Source organism: Rana temporaria, chromosome 9 (genome assembly GCF_905171775.1).
Source record: "Rana temporaria chromosome 9, aRanTem1.1, whole genome shotgun sequence".
In the NCBI taxonomy this organism is placed as follows: Eukaryota; Metazoa; Chordata; class Amphibia; order Anura; family Ranidae; genus Rana; species Rana temporaria.
This window is the reverse complement of record NC_053497.1, coordinates 177,238,365-177,259,728: the sequence shown is the minus strand read 5'-3', so window position 1 is coordinate 177,259,728 and position 21,364 is coordinate 177,238,365. Positions and strand designations below refer to the sequence as shown.

Sequence of the window (21,364 nt, the reverse complement as noted above, 5' to 3'; positions counted from 1 at the left end):
CCAACCTCTTTCCGACCTGTGAGAGCATTGAGGCCAAATGCATTGAGGCATAAAACAAGGAGCACGAGTTTGGGGTCTCTTGAAAGGCCGGTGACTTGTCAGTATGGTTCCTCTATCGAGATGGTTCCTGTAAGGACTGCGCAGGTGCAATCCTTGATGACGGAAATCTCCGAAACTCGGCCGGCATCCAGGCTCATTCCTTAACATCCCCTAGGATTGGAGGATGTTAAAAAAAGAGCCAGGAGGCCGGGCGAGCGTAGCTTTGCTCGGACGTGAGGCCGACTGGCCACTTACCTCGAATTCCACGTCGCGGTGATTTCCGTCGGCAAGGATTGCGCCTTACATCAAATTCCACGTCACCCTGGAGGTTCGGTGATTTCCGTCGGCAAGGATTGCGCCTTACATCAAATTCCACGTCGCCCTGGAGGTTCGGTGATTTCCGTCGGCAAGGATTGCGCCTGCGCAGTCCTTACAGGAACCGACTCGATAGCCGGAACCATATCGCCAGATCACCGGTCCTAAATATGTACGGAACGTTTCACTATAATATAAAAGAAAATGGCCAAGACTAGAGAAGGGCGGGGGGGGGGGGGCGCCGAAATCAAAGCTGATCGAGGTTGTTGAGCTGGGGGGGCCGCTGAGATCAAAGCTGATCGAGGTTGTTAAGTGGGGGGGGGGGGCCGATATCGAAGCTGATCGAAGTTGTTGATCGGGGGGGCTGCCACCGATCCAAATTGTTCAGCAGGGGGTGGTCGCCGATTGATCAAAGTTGTTGAGGGGGCGCGGCGATCGTACTTGTTGAGCGGGGGAGTGAAGGGGACTTCTTACCTCTTTATCAGCTTCATCAGCAGGGGCATGGCTCTTCCTGCTTCCTCCTCCCGGGGCCCCCTATTGGGCGGGGCCCATGGGCATGAGCCCAGTCAAGCCCAATGGTAAGTCCGGCCCTGGTGGTGGAAGTTGGGCAGCCGATGATGAGCTCTTCTGGCCAAATGCCAAATGCATCGAGGCCTAAAACAAGGAGCACGAGTTTGGGGTCTCTTGAAAGCCTGCCCTGAAATATATACAGAATGTTTCATTATAATATAAAGAAAACGGCCAGGACTGGCAATAGGCTCCATTTTTGCCAGGGTGGAAGATGTTGGATAGCCAAAGACCCAACCGTTTTCCTACTGTAGGAGTGCTGCCACCATGTTACGCTCGTGTGCAAACAAGGCCCATGAGTTGGGGTCTCATGAAAGCCCGTCTTGAAATACGTATGTTTCATTATAATAAAAAGAAAAGGCCCAGGACTGGTGAAGGCCTCCATTTTTTTCCCTTGCACTGGACATTGGGTGGCCAATGACAAGCTCTTCTGACTCAACTTATTTCCTACTGTAAGAGTGTTGAGGTCATGTGACACTCATGTGAAAACAAGAAACATAGCTTGAGGGTCTCTTGAAAGCCCACCCTGAAATACTTTTGGTACGTTCTATTATAATAAAAAGAAACGGGCAAGGTCTAGCAAAGGGCTGAATTTTTGGACATTGGACAGCCAGTTATGAGCTCTTTTGACTCAATCTCTTTCGTTCATTGCCACTATGTTGAGCTTGTGTGCAAACAAGGACCATGAGTTGGGGGTCACTTGAAAGCCCACCCTGAAAGACATACAGTGCGTTTCGTTATAATAAAAAGAAAAGGACCAGGACCGGCCTCCATTTTTGGAAGTGTGGTGAATGTTGGACGGCCAGTGATGAGCTCTTCTGACCCAACCTCTTTCCTTCATTAGAGCAATGCCACCATTTTGCGCTGATGCGCAAAGAAGGACCATGAGTTGGGGGTCTCTTGAAAGCCCGCCATGAAACACATACAGTACATTTCATTATAATAAAAAGAAAAGGGCCAGGGCTGGCGAAGGGTTCCATTTTTATCGGTTGAGGCCAACGTTGGACAGCCAACGACGAGCTCTTCTGACCCAACCTCTTTCCTTCATTAGAGCAATGCCACCATTTTGCGCTGATGCGCAAAGAAGGACCATGAGTTGGGGGTCTCTTGAAAGCCCGCCATGAAACACATAGGCCAGGACGGGCGAAGGGCTCCATTTTTATCGTTTGAGGCCAACGTTGGACAGCCAACGACAAGCTCTTCTGACCCAACCTCCTTCCTTCATAAGAGCAATGCCACCAGAAAAGGGCCAGGGCTGGCGAAGGGTTCCATTTTTGAGGCAGACGTTGGACAGCCAATGACAAGCTCTTCTGACCCAACCTCTTTCCTATGCAGATGTACTTTTGTCACTTTATAATAAAGGGCCAGGACTGGCGAAGGCCTCCATTTTTTCCCTTGCAGTGGACACTGGGTGGCCAATGACAAGCTCTTCTGACCCAACCTCTTTCCGACCGTAAGAGCATTGAGGTCATGTGGCACTCATGTGCAAGCAAGGAACATGACTTGAGGGTCTCTAAAAAGCCCACCCTGAAATACTTTTGGTACGTTTCATTATAATAAATAGAAAAGGGCCAGGGCTAGCAAAGGGCTGAATTTTTGGAGGTGCGGTAGACGTTGGACAGACAGTTATGAGCGCAAAGGCGGCTCTAGCCTTTGCGAGGCCTCAGGCAAAATTTAGACATGAGGCCCTACTCAAGTGCAAAGTCTGGATGGATGCCTGGAACTTGCGATGTCAGACCCCTCCCCACCTCCCGTACATTACACCAAATGCACCCAGGTGGGGAGGGGTCAGTGGCTGGACCTCTCCCCACCTGGGTGCAGCTGGTGTAATGTGTAGTAATGGTGTAATGTGTAGCACGGAGTTGTGCTATCACTTCTCCAGAAGCCGGGTTTCTGTATTCAGAAGCAACAGCGATGACCGGAAAACACAGGGCAGCGCCGGAGGTGGTGGAACACCACCCTGGTGATCGATCACAGGCAGATTAGGTGGCCGCGAGGCCCCTGTGAGGGCGAGGCCTTAGACGACCACATCATTTGCCTAATTTAGGAGCCGCCTCTGTATGAGCGCTTCTGACCCAATCTATTTCCTTCATTGCCACCATGTTGCTCTTGTGCACAGGACCATGAGTTGGGGGTCTCTTGAAAGCTCGCCCTGTAAGACATATAGTACGTTACGTTATAATAAAAAGAAAAGGGCCAGGACCAGTGAAGGGCTCCATTTTTGGCAGTGTGGTTAGGTTGGATGGCCAACGACGAGCTCTTCTGACCCAACCTCCATCCTTCATAAGAGCAATGCCACCATGTTGTGCCCATGCGCAAAGGACCATGAGTTGGGGGTCTCTTGAAAGCCCGCCATGAAACTCATACAGCACATTTCATTATAATAAAAAGAAAAGGGCCAGGACTGGCGAAGGGCTCCGTTTTTATCGGTTGAGGCCGACGTTGGATGGCCAATGAGGAGCTCTTCTGACCCAACCTCTTTCCTTCATAAGAGCAATGCCACCATGTTGTGCCCATGCGCAAAGGACCATGAGTTGGGGGTCTCTTGAAAGCCCGCCATGAAACTCATACAGTACATTTCATTATAATAAAAAGAAAAGGGCCAGGACGGGCGAAGGGCTCCGTTTTTATCGGTTGAGGCCGACGTTGGACGGCCAACGACGAGCTCTTCTGACCCAACCTCCTTCCTTCATAAGAGCAATGCCACCATGTTGTGCTCATGCGCAAAGGACCATGAGTTGGGGGTCTCTTGAAATCCAGCCATGAAACACATACAGTACATTTCATTATAATAAAAAGAAAAGGGCCAGGACGGGCAAAGGGCTCCGTTTTTATCGGTTGAGGCCGACGTTGGACGGCCAACGCCAAGCTCTTCTGACCCAACCTCTTTCCTTCATAAGAGCAATGCCACCATGTTGTGCTCATGCGCAAGGGACCATGAGTTGGGGGTCTCTTGAAATCCAGCCATGAAACACATACAGTACATTTCATTATAATAAAAAGAAAAGGGCCAGGATGGGCGAAGGGCTCCGTTTTTATCGGTTGAGGCCGACGTTGGACAGCCAATGAGGAGCTCTACTGACCCAACCTCTTTCCTATGCAGATGTACTTTGTCTCTTTCGCTGGGTGTAATTATAGGCGCTCATAATGACATTTCATAGGGCGATCTTGTTTCCCATTCTGAGCTTTAAAAGACATCTGCAGATAGACTTTCTATTAGGGCTCCCCTGGGAATCGGGAGGAGGCCAACCTCATTGCGCCTTGTTGTTTTTTTTATATTATTATAAGATATATATATGTGTGTGTGTGAGCGGGTGTGCCACTGCAATGCTAATAATTTTACCTGGGTAATTCTTCCATTTCTGGTTACCTGGGGGATTGTTAATAGCAGAAGATCCCATTCAGACTCAGGCTCTGCAGCTCAATCAAATCTCGCAGGCGCCAGTTGTTTGGTATTGATCAGCGGGCTCCTGACAGGCTTTGCCACAAGGATGCAACATCAGGCACTTCAGTATCACTCAGCTTCCCAGCTAATAGCCTTGTGTATGCAAGGGCCCATACGCCGGCTAAGGGGGGCCCTTCCTGCCTCGGCTTCAGGGTCTGCCATTAACCTCCAAAACCACATAGATTTTATTAACTCCCCGCCCCGGTATTCCCCCCTCCCTCCCTGCCAGAGCCCCATCACCTCCTCCCATTAAACACAGGATGCGTGCTGGCCAGGTGCCCCTTCCACCCTCATCACAGACCGGCAGAGAGGGGATAACATTTCCCTGCCCTGCTGTCTCATGTCAATACATATTTGTATCTGAGATTTGTATCCATAGATCCCTCCGAGTGTCTTCTTTCCATAATGTGATCTGCAGAGCCGGCGTGTCTCCCACTTCTGACATGACAGCTAATGAGCTTAACCCCTCCATCACTCTCCTCCTACTGATTCTATCTATCTATCTATCCATCCATCTATCTACTGTATCTATATATCTATCTACTGTATCTATATATCTATTCCTTTCTTCCTCTGTATTTCCTTCTTGACCATCTATCTATCTTAATTTCTTCCTATTTTTTTCTTGAGTATCTATTCATTCGTTCCTCTGTCTTTGCTTCTTGCGTATCTATCTATCTATCTATCTATCTATCTATCTATCTATCTATCTATCTATCTATCTATCTATCTATCTATATATCTATATATCTATCTATCTCCCCATCTTCCTATGTGTTTCTTCAGTATCTATCTATCTATCTGTTCCTTCCTTATTTCCTTCCTTCATCTGACTTTCCTTCTTGCATATCTATCTATCTTCCTTTTTTTTGAGTATATATCTATCTATCTATCTATCTATCTATCTATCTATCTATCTATCTATCTATCTTCCCTCCCATCTTCCTATTTCTTTCTTGAGTATCTATCTATCTATTTATCTTCCCATCTTTCTATGTCTTTCCAAAGTATCTATCTATCTATCTATCTATCTATCTATCTATCTATCTATCTATCTATCTATCTATCTATCTATCTATCTATCTATCTATCTATCTATCTGTGTTCTTTCTTCTGCCTTCCTCTGTCTTTCTTTCCTGAGAATCTATCTATCTTATTTTTATCTCCTTCATTACTTTTATATTTCTTTATTGAGTATCTTCCCATCCATACCAACACTCACTCATTTACACTCCATCCATCCACGCACCATCCATCCATGCCTCCATTAACCCATCTACCCACTCACTATCCATCTTCCCACCATCCATCCATCCATGCACCATCCATCCTTTCTCCCCTGTCCTTTCTCAATGGATGCATCTCTGTTTCTTTTCCTTCTCTCAACAACAACCCTTGGTGCTGTGATTGATTAATGTTATTGTATAATAAGCAGTTATTTTTTCCGATCACTAGATTATACAGGTTATATAGGACATATAATAACATACATGCTTTTTACACTATGCCCCCACCTCCCTCTATCTTCCCTCTCCCTCCCTAACCTTCTCCATCTCTTCCATCTCCTTTCTCCAAGTCTAATTCTTTCTTCACATCTTCCCATTATAATAATGTTCTATGCTATTACATTATAATAATTGCCTAGAGATGTCACATTAGGGGTTATTACACTCCAGTCTCTCCATTATAGTCTAGTTGGGCTTTAAAACTGTGTGCACCCTTCTCCTACTCTGCATCTCTCTTTATTCTTTCTCCTTTCCTCTCCCTCTTTATTCTTTCCCCTTCTCTCTCCCTCTCTTTATTCTTTCCCCTTCTCTCTCCCTCTCTTTATTCTTTCCCCTTCTCTCTCCCTCTCTTTATTCTTTCCCCTTCTCTCTCCCTCTCTTTATTCTTTCCCCTTCTCTCTCCCTCTCTTTATCTTTCTCCTTTCCTCTTTGTCTCTTTGGCCTTGGTCTTCCTGTCTCCACTTCTTCTTCTTCTTCTTCTTCTCTCTCTTTATTCCTTTTTCTCCCTCTCTCTCTCTATTTATTCTTTCTCCTTCTCTCGTTTATCTTTCTTGTCTCTCTCTTTGTTTTTCTCTCCCTCTCTCTCTATTCTTTTTTCTTCCCTTTCTTTATTCTTTCTCATTCTCCCTCTCTATTCTTTCTCCCTCTGTATTCTTTCTTCCTCCCTTTCTTTATTCTTCCTCTCTATTCTTTCTCCGTCTCTCGCTCTCTCTCTCTATTCTTTCTTCTTCCCTTTCTTTATTCTTTGTCCTCTCTCCCAATTTGTTCTCATTCTCTCTATCCTTCTCTATTCTTTCTCCTTCTCTCTCTATTCTTTCTCCTCTCTCGCTCTATTCTTTATTATTCCCTTTCTTCTTTCTCCTTCTCTCTCTGTTCTTTCACCTTCTCTATTCTTTCTCCTTTTTTTCTCTCTCTCTTCTTTCTCCTCTCTCTCTCTTTATTCTTCCCTTTCTTTATTCTTTCTCCTTTCTCAATTTGTTCTCCTTCTCTCTTTTCTTCTCTATTATTTCTCCTTCTCCCTCTATTCTTCCTCCCCCTCTCTCACTCTCTATTCTTTCTTCTTCCCTTTCTTTATTCTCTCTCTTTATTTTTTCTCATCCTCTCTCTCTCTCTTTATTTCTTCTTTTTCCTTCTCGCTCTCTCTTTTTATTTCTTCTTTTTCCTCCTCTCGCTCTTAATTATTTCTTCTCATCTCTCTATTCTCCCCCCCTCTCTCTCTATATTCTTTCTTCTTCCCTTTCTTTATTCTTTCTCATTTTCTCTCTCTATTCTTTCTCACCCTCTCTCTCTCTCTCTCTCTCTCTCTCTCTCTCTCTCTCTTTATTTCTTCTTTTTCCTTCTCTCTCTATTCTTTCTCCCTCACTCTCTCTCACTCTCTATTCTTTCTTCTTTACTTTCTTTCTTCTCTCTCTTTATTCTTTCTCCTTTTCTCTCTCTATTCTTTCTCATCCTCTTTATTTATTCTTTTTCCTTCTCTCTCTCTCTCTTAATTCTTTCTCATCTCTCTATTCTTTCTCCCCTCACCCTCTCTCTTTCTATTCTTTCTTCTTCCCTTTCTTTATTCTTTCTTCTCTCTCTATTCTTTCTCATCCTCTTTATTTCTTCTTTCTCCTTCTCTCTCTCTTAATTCTTTCTCCTTTTCTCCCTCTCTCTTTGGCCTTGGTCTTTCCATCTTTCTCTCTCCATGTATCCTTTATTCTCTCTCTCTCTCTCTCTCTCTCGCTCGCTTTATTTTCCCCTCTTCCATAATGATAAAGTTGTAAGCTATAACTTTATTGTAATTGCATTCAGATGTTACATTAGTGGTCGGTACACGTCTCTCCTCCATTATATAGGGAACATTATAATGTAACATATCTTCCATTCTCCTCTGCGCCTCTCTCTATCAGCACTGGTCTCTTCTCTCTTTAATAATATACTAATAATAACATAGAGGTTTCATAACTAGCTATTACTATCCACTCCGACCTCCCATTATATAACGTACATTATAATAGGACCCTCCTCCTAATCCCCAATACACACCCCCCTACCACTCCCACCTCGTCCCATGTAACATTAAATGAACATCTCCCCATTAACCATCCCAAATTGATTTCCTATAGCCGCCATCCACCTTTTAAATAATGTGACAACATCTCCTCTCATTTGGATATTTAAGCGGCTTCCAGTCGATGGATCTGATTAGAAACACATTAAATACATCGGAGACCCTTTTGCTGACCAGTCCGAATGGTTCATTTTTCGATTCACCCTTCCATGCAAAACCAGCGCCTTCCCCATCCCTAGGCTAGACTTCCATGCAAAAAAAGCTTTTTCAGTAGAGCCTGAGCACTTAGAGAAGGCTGCTATTACTGTGATGGCTTTGGTGAAAGTGTTCTTTTATTACTGGTTTAGAGATGTCAGGGCAGGAGATGCCTGCAGACTAGATGGGGGAAATTTACTAGGTTTTGGGAAGGCTGATTATATCCAATGGCTGGGGACGGGTGCTGCGGGGCCCCGGGAAGGGGTTAATGCAGGCCGGGGCGGCGACGGCGCTTTTCAGTGCTCTTATGAATGCAATGTAACTGGAGATTGCTTGTGTAACACAAACCTTAACAGGTACAACCAGTCTCTCTCTCTCTCTCTCTCTCTCTCTCGCTCTCTTTTTTTTCCTCCCAGCTTGCTTGCCTCATTCACATACACACACACCGGCTAAACTCCATATTTGCAGTGATGGATAGCTGCATGCTCACTATATAAAGAGCGTTATTAGCAGACTGTGACCTGCATTGAGTGGCGGCGCTCCTGTCACTTCCGCAGCTCGTGCAAAAAAGGACCCCCCCCCCTCCTGTACCATGCACACCACCTAAAACGACTTGCAGCGGTGCATTCGCTACGCAGTGTTTATCTCCCAGCAATTTATTTCCATGCCAAAACCTTTCTTTATTTCCCCCCAATTGCCTTGGAGATTGTGTTACAATACATTTGCATCGATTTGAAAAAAAAAAAAAAAAAAAATTTCAGCTCCCCGTGCCATAGACCAGCCTCTGAAAATGACTTGGAGATCAGTTGCTTTATTATGCTTTAGAATGAAGCCTTTTTTTTTTATTTCTTTTTTCTTTTTTAATTCCAAGGACGTGTGATTGCAAATCAAAGAGCGAATGGTAAACATGCATTCAAATAGGAAAAAAAAAAAATGATTCATTTAATGACTTAAGCCCCGGACCATTATTATTATTATTATTATACAGGATTTATATAGCGCCAACAGTTTACATCAGGGAAGACAGTACAGTCACAATACAAATCAATACAGGAGGGCCCCGCTCGTTAGAGCTTACAATCTGCAGCTAAAAGGACCTGACCCCTTTTTGCGATTCGGCACTGCGTCGCTTTAACTGACAATTGCGCGGTCGTGCGACGCGGCTCCCAAACAAAATTGGCGTCCTTTTTTCCCCACAAATAGAGCTTTCTTTTGGTGGTGTTTGATCACCTCTGCGGTTTTTATTTTTTGCGCTATAAACAAAAATAGAGCGACAATTTTGAAAAAAAATCTATATTTTTGTACTTTTTGCTATAATAAATATCCCCCAAAAATATATGAAAAAATATTTTCCTCAGTTTAGGCCGATACGTATTCTTCTACCTATTTTTCGTTAAAAAAATCGCAATAAGCGTTTATCGGTTGGTTTGCGCAAAAGTTATAGCGTTTACAAAATAGGGGATAGTTTTATTGCATTTTTATTAATTTTTTTTTTTTTTACTACTAATGGCGGCGATCAGCGTTTTTTTTTCGTGACTGCGACATTATGGCGGACACATCGGACAATTTTGACACATTTTTGGGACCATTGTCATTTTCACAGCAAAAAATGCTATAAAAATGCACTGTTTACTGTGAAAATGACAATTGCAGTTTGGGAGTTAACCACAAGGGGGCGCTGATGGGGTTAAGTGTGACCTCATGTGTGTTTCTAACTGTAGGGGGTGTGGCTGTAGGTGTGACGTCATCTATTGTGTATCCCTATAAAAGGGATCACACGATCGATGCCGCCGCCACAGTGAAGAACGAGGGAAGGTGTGTTAACACACGTCTCTCCCCGTTCTTCAGCTCCGGGGACCGATCGCGGGACTCCAGCGGCGATCGGGTCCGCGGGTCCCGCGGTCCTGGTTACGGAGCTTCGGACCGGGTCTTGGGGGCGCGCGCCCGCGACCCACGGCTGGGTACTAGCACAGAATGTACCTGTACGTGCCCAGCCGTGCCATTCTGCTGACGTAAATGTGCAGGAGGCGGTCCTTAAGTGGTTAAGCCCCGGACCATTATTATTATTATACAGGATTTATATAGCTCCAACAGTATACATCAGGGAAGACAGTACAGTCACAATACAAATCAATACAGGAGGGATCAGAGGGCCCCGCTCGTTAGAGCTTACAATCTGCAGCTAAAGGACCTGACCCCTTTTTGTGATTCGGCACTGCGTCGCTTTAACTGACAATTGCGCGGTCGTGCGACGTGGCTCCCAAACAAAATTGGCGTCCTTTTTTTCCCACAAATAGAGATTTCTTTTGGTGGTATTCGATCATCTCTGCGGTTTTTATTTTTTGCGCTATAAACAAAAATAGAGCGACAATTTAAAAAAAAAAAAACAATATTTTTTTACTTTTTGCTATAATAAATATCCCCCAAAAAAGATATAAAAAAACATTTTTTTCCCTCAGTTTAGGCCGATACGTATTCTTCTACATATTTTTCGCAATAAGCGTTTATTGATGGTGGTTTGCACAAAATGTATAGCGTCTACCAAATAGGGGATAGTTTTATGGCATTTTTATTAATATTTTTTTTTTTTACTAGTAATGGCGGTGATCAGCGATTTTTATCATGACTGCGACATTATGGCGGACACTTTTGACACTATTTTGAGACCATTGTCACTTTTACAGCGACCAGTGCTATAAAAATGCATTGTTTACTGTGAAAATAGCACTGGCAGTGAAGGGGTCAACCTGTAGGGGGCGCTGTAGGGGTTAAGTGTGTGATTCTTACTGTGTGGGGGCGTGGTTTGGTGTCTGACGTCACCGATCGCCGTTCCCTATGACAGGGAACAGACGATCAGTGACAGTCTCACTAGGAAGCACGGGGAGAGGTTTGTTTACACTGACCTCTCCTCATTCTTCAGCTCCGTGATCCGATCGCGGGACACCGGCGGCGATCGGGTCCCGCGGGGGCAGTCACGGAGCTCAGGACCGGGTCACGAGCGCGCCGCCGGCGGAGCAACCCACGACTGGGATCTTAAAGGGGACGTACCTGTACGCCCTTGTGCCCAGCCGTGCCATTCTTTCGACGTATATCGTTGTGCGGCGGTCCTTAAGGGGTTAATTCCAAGGACGTGTGATTGCAAATCAATGAGCGAATGGTAAACATGCATTCAAATAGGAAAAAATTATTCATTTAAAGCCGGGGTCTCCATACTTTTCAAGCAAAGGGCCAGTTTACTTCAGACTTCAGGGGGGCCGGATCGGGTAGAAATTGCCCCAGGGCCGAGCATCCGTGAGAATAAACATGGCCCCAGTGTTGGTAGGTAGGAGAAGGAATAGTGCTCCATCATTGCTATTAGTCTAAGAAATAGTGTCCCATTGTTGGTGCCATTGGTAGGAATAGTGCCTCATATCATAGGAAGCAATACTTCCCCAAGGGCCGGATGAAGGCTAGCAAGGGGCCACATCCGGCCCTCGGACCACAGTTTGGAGATTTAAAGGAAAGAAGAAAAAGAAGCAAAAGCTATTGATCTTAGAAGGGGGTATGTCTATACCCATAGGGGGGACGTCTATACCCATAGGGGGGACCACCAGTCCTCCTGTAGGGGGCCCGGGGCACACAGGGGCCCCAAACAACAGAAAGAATTAGTGTGGTCGGGGCAATTACAGAAGGATGCCCTGTGCAGCTCTCTGCAGCAGCTGAAAGCCAGTTTCTCTCCCTCTTGCCACCTTTAGCTACTGCAGGGAAAGACAGACACAGGGCATCGTTCCTGTAATTGCTTCGCCGACACCGATCCCCCTCCCTGCTTCTGATTCCCCCCCCCCCCCCCCATGCCACTGTGGTGCCGCCCTACAGTGTTATAGGTTTCCCTGTCCTGTTAAAAAATAACAAATTGTAAAAAAAATAGTTAAATATATATATTTATTACAATGTTTAATAAAATAATTGTTAAAAAAAAAAAAAAATTATAAATTTTTTTTTATAAAAAATATATTTTTTATAAAAAATAATTTTTATGTACAAAAAATAAAAAACAATAAAAAAAAGGCTAATTCACACAGGTTCTCTGTTATGTTTGTGTTCGCTAATACTGGGGTAGATTCAGGTACCTTTTGCGGCGGCATATCTCCAGATACGCCGCCGTAATTTAAATTCCGTGCCCGCGTAGCGTTACGCCGATTCACAAAGGCAGTTACGCTGAAAAAAATAGGCTCCCTCCACCGACGTAACTTGATTGCGGCGGCGTAGAATTGTGTGCAATATAAAACTTTGGCCGCTAGGGTCGCTTCCGTTGTTGTCGGCGTAGAATATGCTAATTTCTTAGATACGCCGATTCACAAACGTACGTGCGTTCGGTTTTTTTTACGTCATTTGCGTTAAGGCTTTTTCGGCGTAAGGCTGCTCCTGCTATTAGGAGGCGCAGCCAATGTTGAGTATGGACGTCGTTCCCACGTCGAGATTTGAAAATTTTACGTCGTTTGCGTAAGTTGTCCGTGAATGGCGCTGGACGTAATTTACGTCCACGTCAAAACCAATGACGTAATTTAGAGCAATGCACGCCGGGATATTTTAGGGACGGCGCATGCGCAGTTCGTTCGGCGCGGGGACGCGCTTCATTTAAATGAAACACACCCCCATACCCGCCGAATTTGAATTCGGCCGGGTGTTTTACGCTACGCCGCCGCAACTTTACAAAGCACTTGCCTGAAAAACTTGCGTCGGCGTAATGTAAAACAGATACGTTACGCCCGCTCAAATTTACGCCCATCTACATGAATCTGCCCCATGGTCTTGATATATTGAGGGGGGGGGCCCTGCCAGGTAGGCTGTACCTGCACCAGGTAGGGCCCCATGGTCTTGATATATTGAGGGGGGGGGGGCCCTGCCAGGTAGGCTGTACAGGGCCCCATGGTTTCTAACAGCAGCCCTGCCTGTACCTGCAGCAGAAAGCTTTGCGGATTGTCGTAGTTTTTATGCTCAGCTCAGCTGAATGCCAGGCACACATTAAAAATGTGCTATCTCTTCTCTTCATGCATGGATTGGAAAGCCCAGCTTGTAAGCCGAGGTGCTGCTATATGAACATTATGCATGCTTGGGGATATAAGTATCTCACTACCATGGTGAGCTCTGCTCCCGACATAAAAGAGGGCAATGCAGAAAAAAAAATAAAAAAATAAAACAGGCAGGGTCAACAAGAAGGCCTGAAGGAGTGAAGACAAAGTTCCAATGGGGTTCAAAGGCTCTGTAGGGTATGGGGATGGCATCTTAATGAGGAAAGACAGGCGACTTGCAGGTTCAAGGGGGGCTCTGGAGTGACCATCTTGGGATATGGAATTGCAAAGGAGAGAAGATCAAAAGGACTTCTGCACATAGGTAAGAAGAAGAAAAAAAAGGGATGCCGAGGCTTGAAGTAGATTGATGCAAGAAGAGTTTCAGAGCAGAATAGTAAAGCGGTTGAAAGGTCACCGCAAATCCTACGGAGGCCACAAATAAAGTGGCCTGGGCACATAAAAAGACAAAGATGCTCTGCGGGTGCAAAGATAAGAAAAGCCGGGTCAAAGGTTTTCTGGAGTGACAAGCATAGGCGTGTTCGCACAGGGTGTGCCCAGGCACACCCTAATCACCTTGTGCAGCATAGATTCCCTCTACAGCCCTTGCCACGCCGCTGCTGGCTTCCCTCCACTCCTCTCCCATTGGCTGATGCTGCGGGATGTTTTAGGATGAATGGGGGAAGGGGCCGGTAAATATGTAATTTGCTGACCCCTTCCCTTTCTGAGCGATCGGTAGTGTGTGTTTGAGCTTTGAGGTGCACGCCCTAATGCAATAGGCTGGTGACAAGCCATGAGGGTCACAAATAGGAGGATCTGGCTGGCTTTAAGGCAGGGAACATGGACAGGGTGGTGTGTAGGAGCAAGGGTATGGTTCTGTAGGGTTGAGGGTTTTAAGGTTGAAAAGGTATGGGGGTCACAACCACGGGGAATACGCATAACTTTTTTCAGGGGGGACATCATTTTAAGGTCACCCATGCTCCGCCCCCTTTTGACAATGTCACGAAGGGGAGGGGCTTAGCCGCGACTTGCAAGTATTTATTCTTAAAGGTGAAACAGAAGACTTTATTCTAGGCATGTGCTATGTACAGGTTCCAGGCTTGTGCTATGTACAGGGTGCAGATTCCAGGTGTGTGCTATGTACAGGGTGCAGAATCCAGGTGTGTGCTATGTACAGGGTGCAGATTCCAGGCATGTACTATGTACAGGGTGCAGATTCCAGGCGTGTGCTATGTACAGGGTGCAGATTCCAGGCGTGTACTATGTACAGGGTGCAGATTCCAGGCGTGTGCTATGTACAGGGTGCAGATTCCAGGCGTGTGCTATGTACAGGGTGCAGAATCCAGGCGTGTGCTATGTACAGGGTGCAGATTCCAGGTGTGTGCTATGTACAGGGTGCAGAATCCAGGCGTGTGCTATGTACAGGGTGCAGATTCCAGGCGTGTGCTATGTACAGGGTGCAGATTCCAGGCGTGTGATATGTACAGGGTACAGATTCCAGGCATGTGCTATGTACAGGGTGCAGAATCCAGGTGTGTGCTATGTACAGGGTGCAGATTCCAGGTGTGTACAACCCATGCGCACGCCTATACTGGACATTTTGCTGATCCCTGATTCCAGGGGGGGGGCGCTTGCCCCCCCTTGCCCCTACTTGCAGACGCCCATGGTCACAATATGTAGGATTCTGTGGAAGTATGGGTCTGCAGGGTCAAGGGTTTCTAAGGAGCAATGCCAACGGACCACAGCTATGTGTGATATGTACAGGGTACAGATTCCAGGCGTGTGCTATGTACAGGGTGCAGAATCCAGGTGTGTGCTATGTACAGAGTGCAGATTCCAGGCGTGTGCTATGTACAGGGTGCAGAATCCAGGTGTGTGCTATGTACAGGGTGCAGATTCCAGGTGTGTACAACCCATGCCAAAGCCTATACTGGACATTTCACTGATCCCTGATTCCAGGGGGGGGGGCGCTTGCCCCTACTTGGAGACACCCATGGTCACAACATGTAGGGTTCTGTGAAAAGGATGGGTCTGCAGGGTCAAGGGTTTCTAAGGAGCAATGCCAATGGACCACAGCTCCAAGGCTTCTGAGCAGCAAAGGTAAAGGGGCAACACATGGCCTGGAGAAGAAGAAGAAAAAGAAAAGGGGAGGTTGCAGATTAAGAGGTTTCTAAGAAGGGGCCAAAGAATGCAGGGGTCAGGGGGAAATAGAGATGAGGTTGCAGGTATAAGGGTTTCTAAGGAAGGAATCTAAGGCACTGCAGCACGCAGGGGGTCTGGAGAACAAAAAAATACGTTTCAGGTTTTAAGTTTCAAGGAGCAAGGCTAAGGGACCAAATTGAGCATGGGTCTGGACATAGCAAGGGTATGCAGGTTCAATGGTTTCTGAAGAAGGGTCTGCAGAAAAAGAAGGTGATGCAGGTTTAAGGGTTTCTAAAGAGCAAAGAATGCAGTGGTCTGCGTAAAAAAGAGCAGAGGTTCCAGGTTTAAGGGTTTCTGAGGAAGGGTCATCAGCAGGTTTAAGGGTCTGAAAAGCACAGCTAAGGGTCCAAAGCATGCAGGAGTCTGGAGGAAAAAAGAAAAAGGTCTAGGTTTAAGGGTTTCTAAGGAGCAACCCTAAGATGCCAAAGAATACAGGGGTATAGGTAAAAAAAAAAAAAAAGAAGAGGTTGCAGGTTTTAGGAATTCAGAGGCAGGGTCTGCAGGTCTAGGAGTTTTTAAGGAAAGGTCTGCGGGTTTAAGGTTTTTTTAAGGAGCAAAGATAAGGGCCAAAGAGCAAGGGTCGGCAGGTTTCAGAGGTAGGGTCTGCATATTTAAGGGTTTCAGAGGAAGGGTCTGCAGGTGTAAGAGTTTCTGAGGAAGGGTCTGCAGTTGTAGGAGTTTTTGTGGAAGGGTCTGCAGGTTTCAGAGAAAAGGTTTGCAGGTTTCAGAGGAGGGGGTCTGCAGGTTTAAGGGTTTCAGAGGAAGGGTCTGCAGGTTTCAGAGGTAGGGGGTGCAGATTTAAGGGGTTCAGGCGAAGGGTCTTGAGGTATTAGAGTTTCTTAGGAAGGGTCTGCAGGTTTAAGGGTTTCAGAGGAAGGGTCTGCAGGTTTCAGAGGAAGGGTCTGCAGGTTTCAGAGGTAGGGTCTGCAAATTTAAGGGTTTCTGAGGAAGGGTCTGCAGGTGTAAGAGTTTCTGAGGAAGGGTCTGCAGTTGTAGGAGTTTTTGTGGAAGGGTCTGCAGGTTTCAGAGAAAGGGTTTGCAGGTTTCAGAGGAGGGGTCTGCAGGTTTCAAAGGACGGGTCTGTGGGTTTAAGGGTTTCCGAGCAAGGGTCTGCAGGTGTAGGAGTTTTTAAATAAGGGTCTGCAGGTTTCAGAGGTAGGGGCTGCAGATTTAAGGATTTCAGAGGAAGGGTCTGCAGGTTTAAGGGGTTTCAGAGGAAGGGTCTGCAGGTTAAAGGGTTTCAGAGGAAGGGTCTGCAGGTTACAGAGGAAGGGTCTGCAGGTTTCAGGGTTTCAGAGGAAGGGTCTGCAGGATAAAGGGTTTCAGAGGAAGGGTCTGCAGATTTAAGGGTTACAGAGGAAGGGTCTGCAGATTTAAGGGTTTCAGAAGAGGAAAGCTCAGGGACTTGTGAGGACAAGAAATAAAAGGTGATTGTAGATGTCGGAGAGATGATGAAGATACAGCAGTAAGATCCCGGCCGGGCTGAGCATCCCTCTCCAGCAATCCTCCATCCCCGGACAATCAGCACCACGGACATCTCCCTCTCGCAGCCTCTCTCTGCTGACTGAGGAAGTTTTACTCCCCTTTTGGAAATTTGAAGCAGCCCAGCCCCAATCAGAAGCCCCCCCGCCCCTCCTCCCCCCGGGCACCCTGTGATAGGCTGGTGCATGGAGTATGTGAGCGCTCCTCTCTCCCCCTCCCTCTCCTCTCTCTCCTCTCTCTCCTCTCTCTGTTCTCAGACTGCACTGGCACTAGTTAGCAGCAGCAAAGAGAAGACACATCATCTCGGAGCTCCCACACTACTACAGCATAGAGGAGGAGAGCCTGGGCACAGGGCACACATCTTCCTTCCTATGGATCATTGCATGGCACAAGGAACTCCATGAGATACAGCACAAGACATCAGGATCCTGAGACACCCGTTTGGATCTTTATCAATTTTTTTTTATTTTTGCAAATAAAAAAATAAAAACAGAGGAAAAAAAACAAAAGAAAAGAAAGAGAAGCTTGTTAATGGAATCCCAGTCAGCCTGGGGGGTGAATTGTTTGGAGAGGACTTGATTGCTCAGACTCCCCCCCACCACCTCCTACTATTACTACTGCATCCCTAACGGATTGTATCAGCTGCACTGTTGGTTTGGACTGCCATTGCATTTGCACCCCCACCTGCCACCCCAAGTGCCAGTCTCTCACTTTGTCTTGCCTGCAAGGTGGCTACTTGGAGGGGCATCATCTCTGGGCATTGCACCATGAATGAAGGCTGCTGAGACTGCTTACATTGTTCATTTGCTGGAAGCTGAATGCCAACGGATCAGAGGGTGTAAAGAAATCAAACAAAAAGGAATTTGGGTTTTTTATTTTATTTTTTATTTTTATTTGGACTTTGTGACATGCTCCAAAAAAAATTCTGCAGCTCCCATGAAGACCAGAACTGATTGCAAGCCATGAGGACGCGGTTAAAGAGGATCGCATCGTTTCCATGAGACATTGTGCATGCAGGGCAGGTGCCCCTGGCAGCTCTGGGCACTTCTTTTTGCCTCCCTTTGCCTTGAGCCCCACAGGGGCCAGCTGCGCTGGAAGAAGCAAGCCAAGTGGCAGAGGAACTGCTTGAGAAAAGGCTTGCCCCCCCCAAAAATAAACGGGTCACAGTGAGTTACCTACATGGTTTTTGCTGATTTCTGCCTCTCCTCTTCACCCCTTTTCATTCTGCTGCCTGAGATTAATTGCCCTCTAAATCCACCCTCCAGCTCTCTCCAGCAAGGGAGCAGGGACTATGTGGCTCTGGATCAGAAAAGACATGGATGTATTGCACATTCTTCTGTTGCTGGTGGTGTCTTGGAGCCGAACCCGGGCTCTGATCAACTTGAAATACACGGTGGACGAGGAGCAGAGAGCTGGCACCCAGATAGCCAACGTGGCCAGGGATGCCAAGGATGCTGGTTTTGTGCTAGACCCCAGGCAACCTGCCTTCAGAGTGGTTTCCAATTCTGCTCCTCACCTGGTGGACATCAATGCATCAGGGCTGCTGGTCACCAAGCAAAAGATTGACAGGGACATGTTGTGCAGGCAAATGCCCAAATGTGTCATCTCACTGGAGGTCATGTCCAACTCCATGGAGATTTGTGTCATTAAAATCGAGATTAAAGACCTCAACGACAACGCGCCCAGTTTCCCCACCGACCAGATCGATCTGGAGATTTCCGAAACGGCCAGCCCTGGCACCAGGATCCCCCTGGAGAGCGCCTACGACCCGGATTCTGGCAACTTTGGGGTCCAGACCTATGAGATCACGCCCAACGACCTGTTTGGCTTGGAGATCAAGACCAGGGGAGATGGCTCAAGGTTTGCTGAATTGGTGGTGGAGAAAAACCTGGACAGAGAGACCCAGTCTCATTACAATTACATCATCACGGCCCTGGACGGTGGGGACCCCTCCAATTTTGGGACTGTGGAGTTAAACATCAAAGTGATAGACTCAAATGACAACAACCCAGTTTTTGAGGAGCCTGCCTATACTGTCAATGTCCCAGAGAACTCCCCTTTAAATGCCTTGGTCATTGACCTCAATGCTACTGATCCAGATGAGGGTACCAATGGTGAGATTGTGTATGCCTTTAATAGCTATGTGTCTGACAAAACTAGGGAGCTCTTTAAGATAGACCCCAAAACTGGTGTCATTACAGTCACTGGGGCTATAGACTATGAGGAAGGGCATGTGTACGAGATTGATGTCCAAGCCAAGGATTTGGGACCCAACTCCATCCCTGCCCATTGTAAAGTGACTGTGAATGTGTTGGATGTGAATGACAATGTCCCTGTTATCAACTTACTCTCTGTCAACAGTGAGGTGGTGGAAGTAAGTGAGAATGCTCCACCTGGCTATGTCATAGCTTTAGTGAGGGTCTCAGATAAGGACTCTGGTATCAATGGTAGGGTGGTCTGCAAACTCCTAGGCAACGTCCCCTTCAGACTTCAGGAATATGAGAGCTTCTCCACCATTTTGGTAGATGGGAGGTTGGACAGGGAGCAGAGGGACCAGTACAACTTGACTATCCAGGCCAAAGACAGTGGCAACCCATCACTCCAGTCCACCAAGTCCTTCACTGTGAGAATCACTGATGAGAATGACAACCATCCCCATTTCTCCAAAACCTTCTACCAGGTCATTGTCTCTGAAAATAACACCCCGGGGGCTTACTTACTCTCTGTCTCAGCCAGGGACCCCGATTTGGGATTAAATGGCAGTGTGTCCTATCAACTGGTGCCATCTCAAGTGAGGGACATGCCGGTTTTCACCTATGTGTCCATCAACCCAACCACGGGAGATATCTACGCCCTCAGATCCTTCAACCATGAGCAAACCAAGGCTTTTGAATTTAAGATTTCGGCCAAGGATGGCGGTACTCCGCCGCTGCAGAGTAACGTCACCGTTAGGGTCATTGTGGTGGACGTCAATGACAATACCCCTGTGATTACCGCCCCACCTTTAGTCAACGGCACCTCCGAGGTCTACATCCCCAGAAACGCCGGGGTAGGCTACCTAGTGACTGTGGTTAAGGCCGACGACTATGACGAAGGGGAGAACGGCAGGTTGTCCTATGAGATTACGGAAGGGGACAGGGGCTTCTTCGAGATCGACCAGATCAACGGGGAGATTAGGACCACCAGGACTTTTGGGGAAAACTCCAAGACAACTTACGAACTGATTGTGGCAGCGCAGGATCATGGCAAGCCTTCTCTCTCAGCCTCGGCTTTGATTCTGATCTACCTATCCCCGGCCCTGGATGCTCAGGAATCTATAGGATCTGTTAACCTGTCTCTGATTTTTATCATTGCCTTGGGATCTATCGCCGCCATCCTTTTTGTCACCATGATCTTTGTGGCCGTCAAATGCAAGAGGGACAACAAGGAAATCAGAACCTACAACTGCAGGTAAGGGGGTCGGTCTATTGATGTGTTTATGACCTATCTGGGCACTATTGTATTCAATATACATGTATAATAAGGATGTTGCAGCCCCCGGCATTGTTTTATTAAGAGCATAGAGCAACTTCAAAAGCCGTTCTACGAAAAGAGACGCAATGGGGCTTATTTACTGCAAAATTCAGGCTCACTTCTGCATAGAAACCAATCAGCTTCCAGTTTTTATTGCCAAAGCTTAATTGAACAAGCTGACGTTCGAAGCCGGTTGGCTACCGTGCACAGCTGCACCAGATTCCGAGTGCTCCAGCTTTAATAAACCCCCCCCCCCCCCCAATGTTCGCTCCTTGCTTACAATTATCCTTGTAGGATTCCACCTGCTGCAGACAGCAAAGCTCTTTAAGAAACCATCCCGTTGTCTTGCAGTCATTTTGTACCGGTTACGGATAGGTGGGCACTGAAGTCTACGCAATCAGCTGTCTTTAATCCCCGCCTCTGGCACTGTAAAAGTTAACGACTGGCACAGAACTAAAAAAAAAAAGGATTTTTTTTTTATTTTATTTTTTTTAAAGGGCAAGAGTTTAACACATAATAGGCGCACTAGTGACTGTTGTATTTTCAGATAAAAAATAAATAAAAAATGCAGGTGTCTACAGTCTGCAGCAACACATTATAGCCCAGCAGTAACTGAAGCCAAGGTGGTTACAGGGGGAAAAAAATGCAATATCTATTTTCAGCCGCTAGGTGGCACTGTATGTCCAAGGAAAGCAAATTTCCCCCAGTTCCAGGCTAAGTAGATAAGACTGGAGTTGAATCTCAGTTGGAATTTGAAAGAATTAAATGCAAACATAATGATTTTTACATTTCAATGCATGCCTGTAGAGGTGATTACATTCAATTCAGCCCTCCTTTTTTTTTCTCTCTTAGCGTTGTCTTCTTTTTTTTTATTTTTTTTTTCAAGCATTAAAAAATGGAGGAATAAAAAATAAATAATAAAAAAAAAAAGCAGTTTAGGACTAGATTAATTATTGATTCACCCTTCTTATCAGCTTATGTGAGATTTGCAAGCACTTACTTA

The 21,364-nt window shown here is 46.3% G+C and overlaps 1 protein-coding gene across 7 annotated transcripts in view; it reads left to right on the top strand.

The window, feature by feature from the left end:
- The first annotated feature begins 17,101 nt into the window (after nucleotides 1-17,101).
- PCDH19 (protocadherin 19) overlaps nucleotides 17,102-21,364 on the top strand; it is a 239,243-nt gene continuing 234,980 nt past the window's right edge. For 5 of the 7 annotated variants that reach the window (XM_040325036.1, XM_040325035.1, XM_040325033.1 and 2 more), the window contains exon 1: nucleotides 17,103-20,298. In XM_040325036.1, coding sequence (XP_040180970.1) covers nucleotides 18,140-20,298 — 2,159 coding nt within the window. In that variant the 5' untranslated portion in view covers nucleotides 17,103-18,139. Of the gene's footprint in view, nucleotides 20,299-21,364 lie in introns of all 7 variants that reach the window. The other 2 variants (XM_040325032.1, XM_040325037.1) reach the window with 1 other exon arrangement.